This window comes from Pavona decussata, unplaced genomic scaffold (assembly GCF_977016875.1).
Source record: "Pavona decussata unplaced genomic scaffold, jaPavDecu1.1 SCAFFOLD_431, whole genome shotgun sequence".
NCBI classification, from domain to species: Eukaryota; Metazoa; Cnidaria; class Anthozoa; order Scleractinia; family Agariciidae; genus Pavona; species Pavona decussata.
The window spans coordinates 421,843-437,500 of record NW_028145788.1 but is presented as its reverse complement, the minus strand read 5'-3'; the positions used below and the strand labels follow the sequence as shown (position 1 = coordinate 437,500).

General features: G+C 36.3%; 1 protein-coding gene across 2 annotated transcripts in view; it reads left to right on the top strand.

Moving 5' to 3' along the window:
• LOC146450728 (uncharacterized) overlaps positions 1-6,008 on the top strand; it is a 9,838-nt gene extending 3,830 nt beyond the window's left edge. For both annotated transcript variants that reach the window (XM_085100069.1, XM_085100068.1), the window contains 6 exons: positions 1,103-1,419; positions 2,192-2,456; positions 3,092-3,289; positions 3,881-4,038; positions 4,540-4,655; positions 5,196-6,008. In XM_085100069.1, the coding sequence (XP_084956195.1) occupies positions 1,103-1,419; positions 2,192-2,456; positions 3,092-3,289; positions 3,881-4,038; positions 4,540-4,655; positions 5,196-5,739 (1,598 nt within the window). In that variant the 3' untranslated portion in view covers positions 5,740-6,008. The remainder of the gene's footprint in view (positions 1-1,102; positions 1,420-2,191; positions 2,457-3,091; positions 3,290-3,880; positions 4,039-4,539; positions 4,656-5,195) is intronic.
• The last annotated feature ends 9,650 nt before the right edge of the window (positions 6,009-15,658 follow it).

Below are 15,658 nucleotides of genomic sequence, written 5' to 3'. Positions count from 1 at the left end.
GGTGTTAACCTGAATGCATACTGGTATAGGATTTCATTGATCATAAACAAGTTCTGAATGTTGGATCAAAATAGGCCATTTGAATTATTGCATCATTTTACTACAACAGTGAACTACCAGAATTCATTTCATTTTTCCTTTATTTAAATTGTGTAATCCCAGTGGGACTAAAATAACAAAAGCCATGATTAGCCTGAGAAAACAACAAACTGAAGGATTCTGGTAGTTGTAATTAAAATGGCCTATTAATGGTTGTCTGGTCGTCCCAGGCAATCAAAAGTATGCTGAGTGGTTGCCACTATGGGCAACCTTATCTGCCATGGCATTAGACCTATATTTTCTTGTCTTCTATATCCCATATATGCAATTCACACATGGGTTGATCAAAATGGCCACTGTTGTTTCCCCATCTGATTGGGTGAGGGTTATGATTGCATGTAACGTAAAGGACAGTGGCAAATTATTAACTCATACTGAAGATAAAAATTGCACTCTCCAAATCAGGCGAGCAAGTGATCAATCCATGATTACATTGTAGAACTTGCCCTAAGAGATCCATACATGCATATTGGTGAGTGGGTAAGCACTAATTTCCAACCCTGCAGTGGCTATATTTAACAAAAGATACATTGTAGGCTACTCACTCTTTTGAATACAGTTGATGTTCATTTTTTTAACAAAAATGAAGCTCACTTTTTTCAACCACACATGAATGTATACTTGTACTTTTGGTTTCTTATCTTGAACCACAGCAAGAAGTTGGACAACCAAAATATTATTCGGGACAACAAGACTCAGAATTAAATTTTGAACCCTGAATGTACATGCACATGTATTTTTATGGAAAAAATGTACCATACACAATGACATTTAAGCTGCTTTATAATTAGTTTCCAAATGTCTCTCTAAAAATTTGCTTAAAATAGATGGTACACATACATGTGTACATGTACTGAGGATTATAACATGATAGCCTTTGTAAACACATTTATGGTACAGGGCCTTGAAGATTTTATGTACATGCAAGTACATTGTATGAAGTATGTTATAATTAGTAGGTTTGTCCCTGATTTGTTTAGTTGTTATTTTCATCTTTATACAGGTATTACAATTGGTGGAGTTGTCGACAGGACAATTAAAGGTATCCTCCTTGACACAAGCATGGACTCACCTGCAAGATCTGCTTGGCTAAACTTAAAACAGTACAATGGATACAATGGGTGCAATACTTGTACAGAACCTGGGGAACAACTGGACCTTGGTCCTGGAAAGAAAAATGCTAGACGGCAATGTCACATCTACCCCTTCAATAAAGAATATGCACAAACTACAGGACATGCAAAACTCAGAACACATGAAGTGGTCAAGCAACAGGCTCTTGTTGCCATGTCCCAAATTTCAAAGAAGGGAAAGGTTTCTGTGAGTATTCGAACTGTGAATTATGTGACAATCGTGTATTGATACACTGTAGCCTTCTGTTTCATGCATTTAAATATTCAAAACATACAAAGAAAGCATATCCTTTGATACAGCCTTATGGTAAACATGTCCCTTTCAGTGTACCATGTGTTCAGGCAGCAAAGAGCAATACAAGATTGTATCAAAATTTGAATGGCATCTGACATTTCTCTTATTACCATTTAATAACAAAGCAATGTTGTCCATTGAATTTTTTAAACTTGATACTTCTCCAACATATCACTGTTAAGTGTGATACTGTGCATGTATAACACAAACAAAAAATGGATGTTCCATGTACATTGTATTATAAGCAATATCGTGACATCATAAAACAACCTTCTCCAAAAAGGTGGCAGCAAATTAAAAAATATACATGTTATGCATTGATATGTTGCTGTAGAAAGTTTCACTAAATGCACAACCAAAACATCTGTAGACTTGACTGGGAGTATATAGCATGACACACCATGCCTTGTCTATCAATTCAAGAAATTGTGGTTTGGGTTCTAACTTGCTGTACATGCCCTACCACAATGTACAGCATGTTGATTTTAAGTTTTAATCACCATTTTGGATAACAATCTTTTTAACCTGTACATATTTAATTTGGGAAGATAAACATTGGGAGCCAGCTAAAAACTTGTTACAGATTCATGTACAGCTTTGAACAGCCAGTTTCATGTAATAACATTACTATACATTATTTTTTTATTATGTTGTTATTTTCAAGGATCCAGTAGAAGGAGTCCTTGGCTTGTCTTGGGCATTTTCGTTACCACTACATGATGTAGTTGCTGGCACTGCTGTTGATTATATGCATTGCATCTGTGAAGGTGCAGTTGATCAACACTTGAAGGCTTGGTTTGAAGACAAGTCTAGTAACCAGTACTTGGGGAACAGATTGCATGAGATTGACAGCGCCTTGCTTTCTTTAAAGCCTATTTCCGAAATAACTCGTCGACCCAGGAGTATATCAGACTGGAAACAATGGAAGGGTAAGTACATGTACATGTAAAAAGCTTTGGGTTTTAGAAAAATTTAATTTTCTCTGAATGACTATTCAGTTTATATATTATTAAAGTGAGCATCTTGATAAAACCCATTTTGAGTCACTTCTAAATTAGTAACTTAAAACAAAGGCACAGTGCAGTTGAACCTCAGTAATAGCGAGGTTTCCGTAAGGAAAAGTTCCCCTGTGCTTGTTAACATCATTGCATATCTAAGTTTTGCAAATAAATAGTCATTATCATACCTCCCACATACGATGTACATGCATGTACACACACACTCACACAGACTGGCAGACAGACATATGACATAATATCCTTCATTGTATAAACAAATGGGATTAAAGTACATGTGAATGAGTACGCTTGTGTGGTCCTGATTATGGTAACTAAATTAAATCATATGTGACTAAATTAATTTTGTAATGAACTATTTTGATACTATAATGAAAATAATTAATTTAAAATCAGCAAGCAATTAAAAATGTAGACAGAAATGTAAGGTATGTTGCACATACAGTATGTACTGTGCAGTCATACATGTATAAAATTTTTTTGGGTGTCCTGGGCAACCAAGACCATGTGCAGTAGGGTAACAGGTTTGATGACATTGTTATTTTCAGCTAATGAGAAGAGAGCATTACTCCTCTACTATTCACTTCCGCTGCTGTTTGAAAGAGTGGATGAACAGTTCCTTTCGCATCTTGCCTTCCTTGTTGGAGGAGTTTACCGCCTTTTGAAAGACAGCATTTCTCAAACTGACCTGCAGGAGGCTGGTGTCTTTCTGAAGCTTTATTGTGCACAAGCACCATATCTTTATGGTGAGTATAATCACTTCTTGGGTTAACTGTTTTTGTTGTTCATTGGTGATGTACATGTAATCTCCAGCATATTTATCAATTCCTTGATATTGGTTTGAATTAATTTTTGTAACAATGCAGGGTTGGAAACTAAATTTTGAGAGCACTGGCCATCTATGCGATTGACTTAAATAATGCACTTGCCTTGATAAGGGATGTGTACTCATCCAACAGGATTCATACTCGCATGGACGGGTGGGAAAGTGCTAATTTCCAACACTGCAATGTTGATGTTCAGTTGGTTATATTTCTGTCTGATTTTATTGACATGCACTTTTACATTGTACCAGATAATGAAAAAAAATCTACCATATTTGGCTGTAAATGTATTTGAATCAACAGTCAAGTCCCATTACATGTAATGGAAACCTTCTTACCATGGATTGGTATCCCTTAGACAGAGAGTACATAATAACAGGAGTTATCTCTACACCGTAGTAAAAAAAACAAGACTTCAAATCCTATCCGAAATTTAACAGGGCATTTTTGGTAGAGTGTCTTGTATTTCACACCACTGTGATGCCATGTTTTTTTTTTTTGTAACAACAACAGGTGAAAGATTCCAGACATTCAACATTCACCAGGTCCTTCATCTGAAAGAAACTGTGGAAAACTTAGGACCTCTATGGTCAAATTCATGTTTTCCTTTCGAGGATTACAATGGCGATTTGACAGGATACTTTCATGGAAGTCAAAATATCCAAGGACAGGTATGGTGGCAAAATAAAAGGATATTTATCTGCACATGATTGGCTTTATTGTGCTGGTAAAAGTGCCAGGGAAACTTTTGCAATAGGAAATAATGCAGAAAAGACCAAACATTGGAGAATGCAAACATATTTGGGGTAAAACAGATGTAGTGTGCCTTCCATGTACAGTTAAAAGCAGTAGTTAAAAGCAAATCTATTATGATATTGGGGAGGGGGGGTGGGGCTACATGTGCTTTTGGCTAGCTAAAACGTGTACTGTACATTGGCCATTCATTTTGAACAACAGTTTGAAAGAATTAGTATTTGAATAATCTGCATTACCTAATGGTTCATTTGTTGTCCTTTGAATAAGAATGTCGAAGATCATTGTAATCGTTAAAAGGGATGGGATGTTGAAGTAAATGAATGCTTTCTATGCCATACACAAAATAGATTATACAATGCCTAATGAAATTAAATAATTCTAAATTGTGACTTCTTTACAATTCAACCCCTCTCCAGATTGTCAAATCAATATGTGTGCAACAGCATCTTCCACAACTGGCAGAGTCGTTGCCTGAAGGCTCAGATGCCAAGGCGTTTTACAATACTCTCTTGTCAAAGTCCTATCACTGCAGGTAAGTCCATTAAAGCAAATGCACATGTAGCTGACAGCAAGTCATTGTATGTACATGTACTTTGATACAAATTCAATGTAGGTACATATAATAAGGTAAAGTTGTACTCTGATCATACTGCTGGAGCTACATGCACACCATGAAGCAACTGGAAGTATTATTACTTCACCCTGCATGAGATGCTAGTCCACTGAAGGGTTCCCCCCCCCCCCCCAGCATTGTGTTAGGTTTCCTAACACAATGCGGACCCAGACTTTAACCAACAACCTTCTGCTTGAAACTCAGACACTACATGTAACTACTAGACCACCAAAACAGGGTGATGAATCATAAGTGAAGTGAGTGATTCCACAACTGTTTTTACCATGCTATGACATACACCTGTACATATAAATAAACGTGGGAAATTTTACAGAAATTTTTATTTTTGTATCAAGTGCAACAGTGAACACACATCAAACTGCACAACACTCCTTGTACAACTCTAGGCTGCCTACATTTATTATTTATATATGCCTTTGCTCTTTTATTTTGTACAAGGACTGTAGGGGAACAGATAACAGAAGGCACCTTTGTTGTGGGATCACTGGAGCGTGTCTGGCAAGCTTCAACTACATTGACTGTGGAGGAGCGAGAAGTTGTTGGGGCAGTTTCCAAAATGTGGCTATTCAGTCGAGCTGTTATAAATGGTGTGGAGTTCCAGAGTGAATTGTATAAAAGAACAACTGCAAGGAACAATTTCACTGCCATTATTGAAATACGTGGGAAGAGCCACTGTAATGGTTCAATTGTAAAATTTGTAAAATACGAAGCAAAGTGTACCAGGATGTCATGTCAAAATGGTAAGTGCTCCTGTAGCTTGCCATTTCACTACATTGCTTTAGTTAAGAAAATGGCAAAGCATCCATCCCAGCTTCCATTTTACCAGGGGATGCAAGTAATCAGGCACATCAGACGGGTTACTATTGCAGACAACATTATTGTTGTGCCTATTTCCTCTATAAAGCAGAAATGTATGTGGATTGAGACTGATGCTACCAGCACCTATGTGTGTCATCTTCCCAATTCGTTTGAGAAAGACTAATGTATACAGAACATGGACGTAACCCCTGGATATATCAAGTGCATGCACTGATTGGCTCAGAGCTGACACATCGAAGCTACAATGTATAAATGTATGTTAAATTTCAGATACTAGTCGGTGAAAATGTGTCTCTTAGGAATGAATTCTTTTTTTATAATCCAGGGGATTGGTACATGTATATAAAGGCCCATTTAAATGGTTTTGATTTTTGCCCAACATTCATAGTACAAATTTGTTAAACTGTATTATAATTGTTTGTATTACAAATGTCCAGTGTTTTTGAACAGATTGGTAACATTAATTATCTACAACATTGATAAAGTCGTGTGCTTGTTGAATTGGTGTCAAATCAAAAGTCCTGGATTGTGCTGAAGCCATTTGAACACTGATCTAACTTTTTTTATACCTTTGTAGAGCATTGATTCAACATTTGTATAAAGAGTGTCATGAAAAAGTCAAAACTGTTTCATAAAGAACAACCTTCTACTGGACGTACATGGTGTCGTACAGTTGACTTATATGCAAGTTAGCAATGGGATTTTATAACGAATGATAATTATTGCCAAATTAAATGAAAAGAAAGTTTGAAGTTTCAATAGATTGAAGGTTGTATGACTGAAAGATTGTAGTTGGTTTCAAATAGCCCACAATAATTTATTAAGAGGATTTGCTTGATTTTTTATTTGTGGATGGTGAATTCAAAATCCAGGGTTTGTGTGCTTGAAAGACTTAAATTTGAAAATCAAGTCCAAAGCCTTGGTTAAAGTTCCTTAAAAAGGTGTACTAGATTTGTTGGTTGAAAGTCCTTGTTAAACAGAATATCAGCAACATTTTGTGTCAAGCAGAGGATATTTTTATATTGCGCCTGCACACTGTCATTGAAATTAAGTCACTGGGGATTGGATTCAAAAAAGGATGCAAACTCTTCGAATATATTTCAGGCTATAGATAAATAAATGTATTTTTCTACACCTCTCAAATACTGTATCAGATCTTAAAATCAGACTTCAACTAGTGGTGATGATGTTAATATGTGGTCAGTCTCAAAATAGTAAAAAAATAGTCCATTTTAAATCTGTTTGAAAATCGTCCTAATGGCATCATTAAATCAAAATTTCTGTGTTCACCTGAATTCAATTCCAAATATGTTTAAAATAGACTGTTTTTATGCTATTTAAAAAACTCCTTACGGATTTCAATTTTAAATAGTTTTTAAATATTCTATTTAAAAACCGTTTTTACTTTTTACATGGCAAAACTACATTTTAAATCGAAAACGTTTCCACGGTATTTTTATAACAGTGTTTAAGTAGCCTATTTGAAAACTATTTTAAAAAAAAGGTCAGTAGTTGTGTTCTAAAAATATATTTGAAATACCCTGTTTAAACACTGTTTGTACATAAAATAAGAAATTCCAGTAGTAGTGGACTCAAAATAGATTTCAAATACTCTATTCAAACACTGTTTATAACACGAAATAAGTAATCGCAGTAGTTAAGGTCTCAAAATATATTTCAAATACCCTATTTTAAACCTGTTTATCGCTAAAAAAAATATTAAATTCGATGGAAAAGCCCCTCAGCATCATAAAATACTGTTTAACTATATTTGAAATACTTTTCAAATAATGACCAAAATTTGAAATTTTTTGCAAAATAGCATTAAAATACATAATAATGGCTTCAAAATAGTGTTCAAATCATTAAAATAGTTTTTAAATACTTTAAAACCAGTTATAAAATACAGTTGGTTTGGTAAGGGTTGCGAAATTAAGTGCAGGGTGCCTCAGGGTTCTATACTAGGTCCCCTACTCTTTCTACTCTATATAAATGATCTGTGTAACGTGTCGAAGGTCGTGGATTTTATTCTTTTTGCAAATGATACAAACGTATTTTTCTCTCACAAAGATTTTAACTTGTTTCCTGGAATCTTGAATTCTGAAATGCTTAAATTAACTCAATGGTGTCGATCAAACAAACCACCCGAAAGGAGGAAAACACTTGATATATCTATTCAAATTGACAACAATGCAATTGAACGTGTGAAAGAGACAGTATTTTTAGGTGTTATCCTCGATGAGCATTTGTAATGGAAGCCTCACATTCTTAGTGTTTCTAGAAAAATATCAAAATCAATAGGTATTATTTATAAGTCTAGTTTTTGCCTTCCCAAAACCTCCTTACGCTCCTTGTACTATAGTCTAGTTTACCCTTACTTAATTTATTGTGTTTCTGTGTAGGGATCGACATATCAGTCTAATTTAAATCGGATTACTGTTCTGCAAAAGAAGATGATCAGAATAATATCTCAAGTTTCTTTTGATGCTCCTATAACTGGTGTTCTTTTTTAAGGGCAAGAGATTTTGAAATTCTTTGACATATATTTATACCAAATAGGTAAATTTATGTATCTTTTTAAAAGAAGCTTACTTCCAAATGATTTTCGTGATATGTTTACTCTTTCAAGCCAGATACATTCTTATAATACAAGAAATTCCAACCTTTTCTATATACCTTATTGTCGAACTAATTTTCGAAAGTTCTCAATTTGGTTTCAAGGTCCTACGTTTTTCAACTCGCTTAGTCGTGAAATTCAAAACAGTGAAAGTATCAGTTTGTTTAGCAAAATTCCTTCTTTCTTAGTTAAATTGACTCTTTGTTGAGCTACACACCTTTTTTATTTTTTTTCTTTCTTTTTTTGACTTCTTTTAATAAAAAAAATTTAATTGGAATTTTCATTCAGTACCATTAACTTCTATGGTTTATCCTATAGTTCCAGGGAGCCTATAGTTAATAAGCCTCAGGCTTCTATATAGGCTTCCTAGCCATTAACACATTTCATCTTGTTAATAGTTTAGTAAGAATATTGTGTATCATCTTTAATGTATTTATGTTGTATTTTTTGGGTAATGGCAAATTAAAAATGAAGCAGTCGAACGGTCAAACCTCTTGTAAGTCAGATCACAAATTAAATTAAAATAAATTCTGACGTATATATTTAGGGCTATATTTTTAAAAATGATCTATCATTTCAACAGTCATAAACAGTCACTTCTAGCAAAATATAATGTGGAAATTACAGGTTGATTGAGTCAACCAAGAAAACATGACAACAACAAGAAAACAATTGCCTTTAATCATCATAACAGCTATTATGCTATTTAAATGCACCTGCAATTTTTCTATTTAAACCCATAACACCTCTCACAGGAACTTTATGGCTGTAAAAGTGTTTCATTAGATGAATATAAATGGCCCAGCGTAGGTCTGTGTTGGCTACAAACTAATATTGATAATAATATATTATATTACATGTTATGAGTGTAAATAAAAAAATGAGAAAACTCTCATTAATCTCATTCTGGTGAGATTAAAAGGCTTTTCAAATAATAATGATAATAATAATAATAATAATAATAATAATAATAATCTTTATTAACATATTTCACACAAATTGCCATTTACAAGTTAAAAGTATATAAAAAAGAGCTATTAAAACCAATTTACAATTCAATTCGATTAAAAAAGGATAATATTTTCAAGCAAAATGTCACTGATAATTTTTTTAAATATTCGATTGCGAAAAAAAAAAGAAACTGAGACTACTTCCAAGCATAATGTTTTTGTAAAGAAAAAGAAAAAAAAACAAATGTCATGAAGTTTTTGAAAAAAAATGAAATTCGGCATTTTAAAATGAGTTCCACTTGATAAAAAGAAAAGAAAAAAACATAACAAAATACGCATCTTTCAAATGGCCCCTTCTGCGGTTTCAATGTCAATGTCCCCGTTCTTGATGTCACGTTGAATTCTTCATAATGACCTAGAACCTCTAAGACACACGAGTGCAGATCTTAACAGTGCGAATGAAATTCGGCTTCTGGTCCATGACATGGTTTTGGCATAATAATAATAATAATAATAATAATAATAATAATAATAATAATAATAATAATAATAATAGTAATAGTAATAATAATAATAATAATAATAATAATAATAATAATAGTAATAGTAATAATAATAATAATAATAATAATAATTCTTTATAAATAAATTTATTCTAAAACGGTATGTGCACGAAGTGCAAAAGCCCCTTAAGATTGGTGAGCTTTCTTCAAGTCCATCCTTCCTTAGCATAATACCATAACCTCCCTTAGGTAGATGTTTACCTCCTGTAGGTGGATGTTATGAGTTGGTAAAAATGGAATTTATGAAATTCAAGGCAATGATAGAAAAGCTCCTTATGATCCCAAGTTTCCCTGTTAGAGTGTATTAAAGCTTATATGCGTATGAATTGACTATTATAAAACATAAACTATAAAATGTACACTGTAGGCTACTCTACCTCCCTTAGGTAGATGTTAACCTCCTGTAGGTGGATGTTATGAGTTGGTAATAAATGAAATGACACTCAGGTCAACGATTAGAAAAGCCCCTGCAAGATTGTAAGTTTTAATGCTTGCAAATAAGCTTTCCATGTGAACGATTGTGCCAGTATAACACATACGATACAAACGTGGTGCTATAAAACGTACCTCCCTTAGGTCGATGTTAACCTCCCGTAGCCGATGTTACCTGAGCAAATCTTGACTGTTTTCATAGTTCCACGTTTCTTCCACAAATCGAGCGTAAAATCCTTGAGATCAGTGTTCAGACGCCGAGAAACGAAAGTAGGAAGAACTTTGTATTCTACCATAACGAATCCTAACAAACGTTCGAAGTCTTTATTTCACCAACGTCGTCCGCCATTAATACTAAAAGCGAGTGAATGCAGGTCAATTTCCGGTATAATCGGATCTCCGATCGTGGCTGCTCCGAAGAATAACCCGATGACGTCACCTCCCTAAGGCCGATGTTATCTTTTGTCAACCTTCTACTGAGTTCAACGCAATAGCGTCCTTGAAATTGATCCTGTAAATTTCGTTGCAGAGTATTTCGAAAACCGCGAGTTTCTACTTCTTACATAGTGAGAGACGTCGACATTTGGATTTCGTCGATAACTTCAGGATTTTCAGGTAATGGACACGTAATTCACTTCGCGTGACTACGCAGCTTGTCCAGACTGATTTGCAGTGAATGTTGCTTTCATAAGCAAATATGATCGTCATGGCTTTGCTTTCTTGTTTAAGGTATACCTCGCTACCTCAAACACTGTTACAAGTTCTGGTGAACTCTTTATCGTCTTGGAACCGCTAAATAGCACAATTTCGATAGAAAAGCGGAGCAAGTTTTTGAAGGTGAGTCTACTCTATGCTACATTTTAACATGATACCTAAACATACTGACTAGTAGAAATCAAAGATTATAGAGTGCGTTCGACAGCCCTAAGTTGTACGATTGTACGGCCTGCTGCGTGACTTTTGTTAGGTAGCTCTTTCGTCCTTTTATTTCTGTACGTATTGTGTAGCTACCAAGGTGAAATATTTGCAATAAACGAAGCTAGGTTTAAAATTTCAGCGGCTACGTTGTTGAACATAAAAATAGTAGAAAGTATTTTCGGTCCGTCTGTTGCGTGACACCATCAAACTTTAAAATAATCAAGCGCTTTCAATCTTTGAGAAAAACGAAACTTACAGGCCAGCGTCCTATTTTGGTCTTCTACTCAAAAGATATTTTACTAAAATGCCGCGAAAGTTACGCGACTATAAAGCCGTAAAAATGTCAAACTGAAGCGAGTTAATTTGCATACAGTTTTGAAAGACATCTCAGGGCCAAGGTTATACAGAGAGCGGACAACTCTATCCAGTGGATAAAATGTTCTCAAACCAATAGATTTTATCCGCTGGATAGTGAATTATCCGCTGGTGAAAAGCCCTCTTTACTAAAAGGTTTCTGAACATAGTAACGATTGGTCTTTTGGTAGTTCCACAGGCTAGTTTGCGGTTGAAATCTATTTTTGACACGACGAAATGTACAACGGGCGTGGGCGCTGTGGTGTTCGATGAATTTATTTCCCACGGAAAATTATTTTACCTTGGCCACAAAACGTGTTTGTTCTTCAATGCAATCTTTCACAAAAAAGATTTCTGGAAGAAAGGGAAAAGATTCTGCAGAGATGTTTCCATCCAGTGAATATTGATGAACATTGCCGTTGAAATGTGATCCGGTAAAATATTCCCGATGTATGCAAATTTTGCTCGGATAAATTCCAACCTGTTATTGCCTAGCAACCTTCCTTTGTCTGACGTCATTCATACTTGTTTTTCCCTGTTGCAAGGCAACATTACGTTGTGATGTCATCCACCCCTGCAAAAAATCTGCGGGGAATGCCAGATGTGCGCCCAAGATCCACCCATGCATCGACGACGAAAAAATCTCGATTCAAACCCGTAACCAACATTAGGATGGCGTTCTGCGATCGCAATTATGTAAATATGTGTCAGTATCGCTTTTAGTAAACCGCGTCAAGCGAAGTCTGCTTGTCTCAAGATAATTATCTGTTAAAAAGGATTCGATTTGCTTGAAGGTGGCAATCATTATCTGAGCGAAAGAAGACAAAGAAAACAAACGAACATTGTACATATAAATAATGTTCTGCATGAGCACTTTTTAGACAGACTGCTCTGTTTTGAGTGGTGTGTTACTATAACGATCGTGATACAAACTATATATAGTCTTATCGTTGCGGTTGTGTTCCGATATTTTACATAATCCTAAACTCTTCGCTACTCTTGATACTCTTAATGTGATCGTGAGGAGTCAAATAGTATGTAATATGAAATAAGTTACTTCGGGTGGGACGTAATGGCGAGACGATGGTTGAGAATTTGAGCGCTTCAGGTAAATTCCGCACGAAATTGTATGTATTCCGAGATAAAAGGTGAATTTTTTCGTCCCGTTTTGCTCCAAGTTGTGATCAAACTGGCCCCACGAACGATTGAATCAGCCGTTAGCTATCCGCAGGGCTTGCTTCGGTAAAACAGATCCTTTGATCGAATTGGCAGCCGTGAGTTTACTAATGACTAATAAGTTTGCGGATTGGCGTGTGGCAATTGACGTGTGGAATGGCATAATAATGCAAAATATGATCTGTGCGTAAAGACCTCAAGAGATAAATTAACTGAAAAGCGCGCCCTGTTTTCGCGCCAATGTTTTAAGCGCAGCTCTAGAATAACGACTAAACTAGTGATTTCAATATGAAAGTGAGTGCTGGCGAAGGGGGATAAAGTTGCGGGGATTTAACTAAACAGTGAATGGGTTTGGAAAAGGGGTTCGACTTTGAGGGTAGGGAGAGTGAGTTTCAGTTGGATGAGTTAGCAGGGTCATGGCAGTTAAGTGATTTGTATAACCCATATTGGGGAAGAAATGTTGAAGACGCTTCTTTTTTGTGGGATGGGGGTGTTGGTGAAGTGGACGGATCAGCCGCCCCAAACGGCACATTTTGAATTATTTGCTTCCACGAGCAAAGAGCTCGTGTGAAAGTGCAACGAGTCGTTTGATTTCAGAGTGAAGCAATCATCTGATTTCACAGTTGCACAGTTCGCTTCGATGAGCGATCGACATGTTTTCAATTCTTTTGCCTCATCGGACACACTTACGGACAAAGAGCATGACTCAACGGTCGAGTTATTTGGCACAAACTCCACAGACTGAATTATTGGCCTCCACGGGCGAAGAACTCGTGTGAAAGTAAGACTAAAGTACAACGAGTCCTTTGATTTTACAGTTGAGTGGTTCGCAGATTTTGAATTATTAGCCTCCACGGTATGTTTTCTATTTGCTATGTCTTTATTTGCTTTTGTAATCATTCATCAAGGTCACGAACGGAAAGAGATCAATTTGTGTTTGGCTGCTTTTATAGATCCACCGTTTGAGATCACTTTCCACGGGAGAATTTTACCACGACCTTACGCACAGACGGTTTCGAGGCCAGTTGACTTTGCCATAAAACAAGTAGGTTAGTATTTCTAAAGTATTTGTATTTGCTTGATGTCTTAATTTGCTTGTGAAAATATTCAATTAGACTGCAAGCAGTCCCTTTCTGGTTAGTGGAGATGGTGTTCTCATAGCGCAGCGAGACTGGAGCGAGGAGAAATAAACGAGAAGAGACTGGGGGAGAGAACGGATTAGTGATGAATCCCGTGGAAAGTGATCTCAGTTCTCAAGCCGGTGGATCTATTAGAGCAGCCAAACACAAACTGATCTCTTTTCGTTCGTGACCTTGATGAATGACTACAAAAGCAAATAATGACATAGCAAATAGAAAACGTACCTACTTGTTTTATGGCAACGTTAACTGCACCTCGGAAGCGAATGGGTCTGACAGCGTGCGATTCTCAAGTGCAAAGTCAGGTGTCGATCCCGGATTATATGTCAGCCATGTGATTTGCGCGTGGTTGTCGTTTAAACCATCTCGGATAATTCTCTACTGCGCAAGCTTCAAGTCTTACATTCGACAAAATTTTGGATTTTTTCTCCTATTGACAAGAATAGTGGGCTGTCTCGCTAACGCTCGCCAGCAACAAGAGATCGAGGATAAGAAAATAAAAGCCTGGGTTTTGAAGTAGAAGTGTGATTTGAAAAAAAAACGTAACTGTGTTTGGAAGGACCCGGGGGGGGGGGGGGGAAGGGGGGTACTCCCCAAAAAAATTGGATAGGGGTGGGCGGCCCGCTTCCCAAAACCCTTACCCAATTTATGACCAAACTCTGCGATTTTCGCTACCCTATTTATGACCTGACCAAAAATTTGATACCCTATTTATGACCTGATAGTGTCTCGTCAACTTTAGTTCAAAAACCCCTGGAGCCCAGCGCGTGACAAGCCGTTGTGGCACGTACACACTTGCTGTAAACATTATGATGAAGAAGCACAGGTAGCCCAAGCTCGAAATATGAGGGCTGGTTACGCAACGGTTGAAAAATATAAGGATTTGTATGGGAGAAAAACGGTTTATTTTAGAGGCTAAAAATATGAATGAATTTTTAAATAAAAATCACCCACCTTACTTCTCTTATGTATTTCTTTCCTCCTATGTGGTTTTTAGGGCGATTTAGCGCGATTCCAGTGAGGTTTAGTTCTATCGCTCTCTCTCTATTTATCATAGCCTCCAACGCAGACGTCCTTAGGGGTTTGTCAGGCGTTTCGAGTCTGTCATGATACAGCATTCTTGTTCGGCACGCGTGCAATGGCCACGCTTGGCTGACTTCCGAATGCACTCATTGAACATTGCACGCGTGCTGAACAAGAATGCTGTATCACGACAGACTCGAAACAATAGAAAACTCCCAAAGCACAAACTCAGCCAAAACGCTAAAAATCTTCAATGTTTACTCAAGTTTGGGCTTATAGGAGATAATGTCACAGTTTTTCAATGACCATGAAATTCAGATTCCGGGTAGTAAGTTAATCAATTGTGGCCCTGAAAAAATTTGAAGGAAAAATGACCACGAATTTTTAAGAAAATGCTTTTTTTGCGAGAAGGACTCAAACTATCATTTCTATATGTTAGCATTGCTCGCAATTGCGCGCATTTACAAGGCCCTAAAGCTTTTTGCTGACTTGCAAGGACCCATCTGTAATAAAGATCCCCAAAATAAAGGAATAAATTTCATAGTTTATTAGATATAATCTTGTAAAGTTTGCTTATCATTTTTAATAATTATGACCTAAATTTGGAAAGCGCTAAATTTCTCGAATTAGGTCTTTGCAATTTTGGTGAAACTCTGTTCATGTCCAGCCGAGAGATTTTACGAAAAAAAGCCGGCAACAGCAGAATTTCGACTCAGACCTCAAAGGGGCGTGGCACTATAACCACGTGACATTTACTCCGATCGCCAATTTTTTTGCTATATTGTACATTGATCTATATGTTGTCCATTCTATGCGTTACACTTACTATAAAAGTAAAGGTGGGGATACCAGAGAGCCTCAAAGTAGGGTGGTACCGCCAAAAAATAACTGGGTCGAGTCACCTTAAATT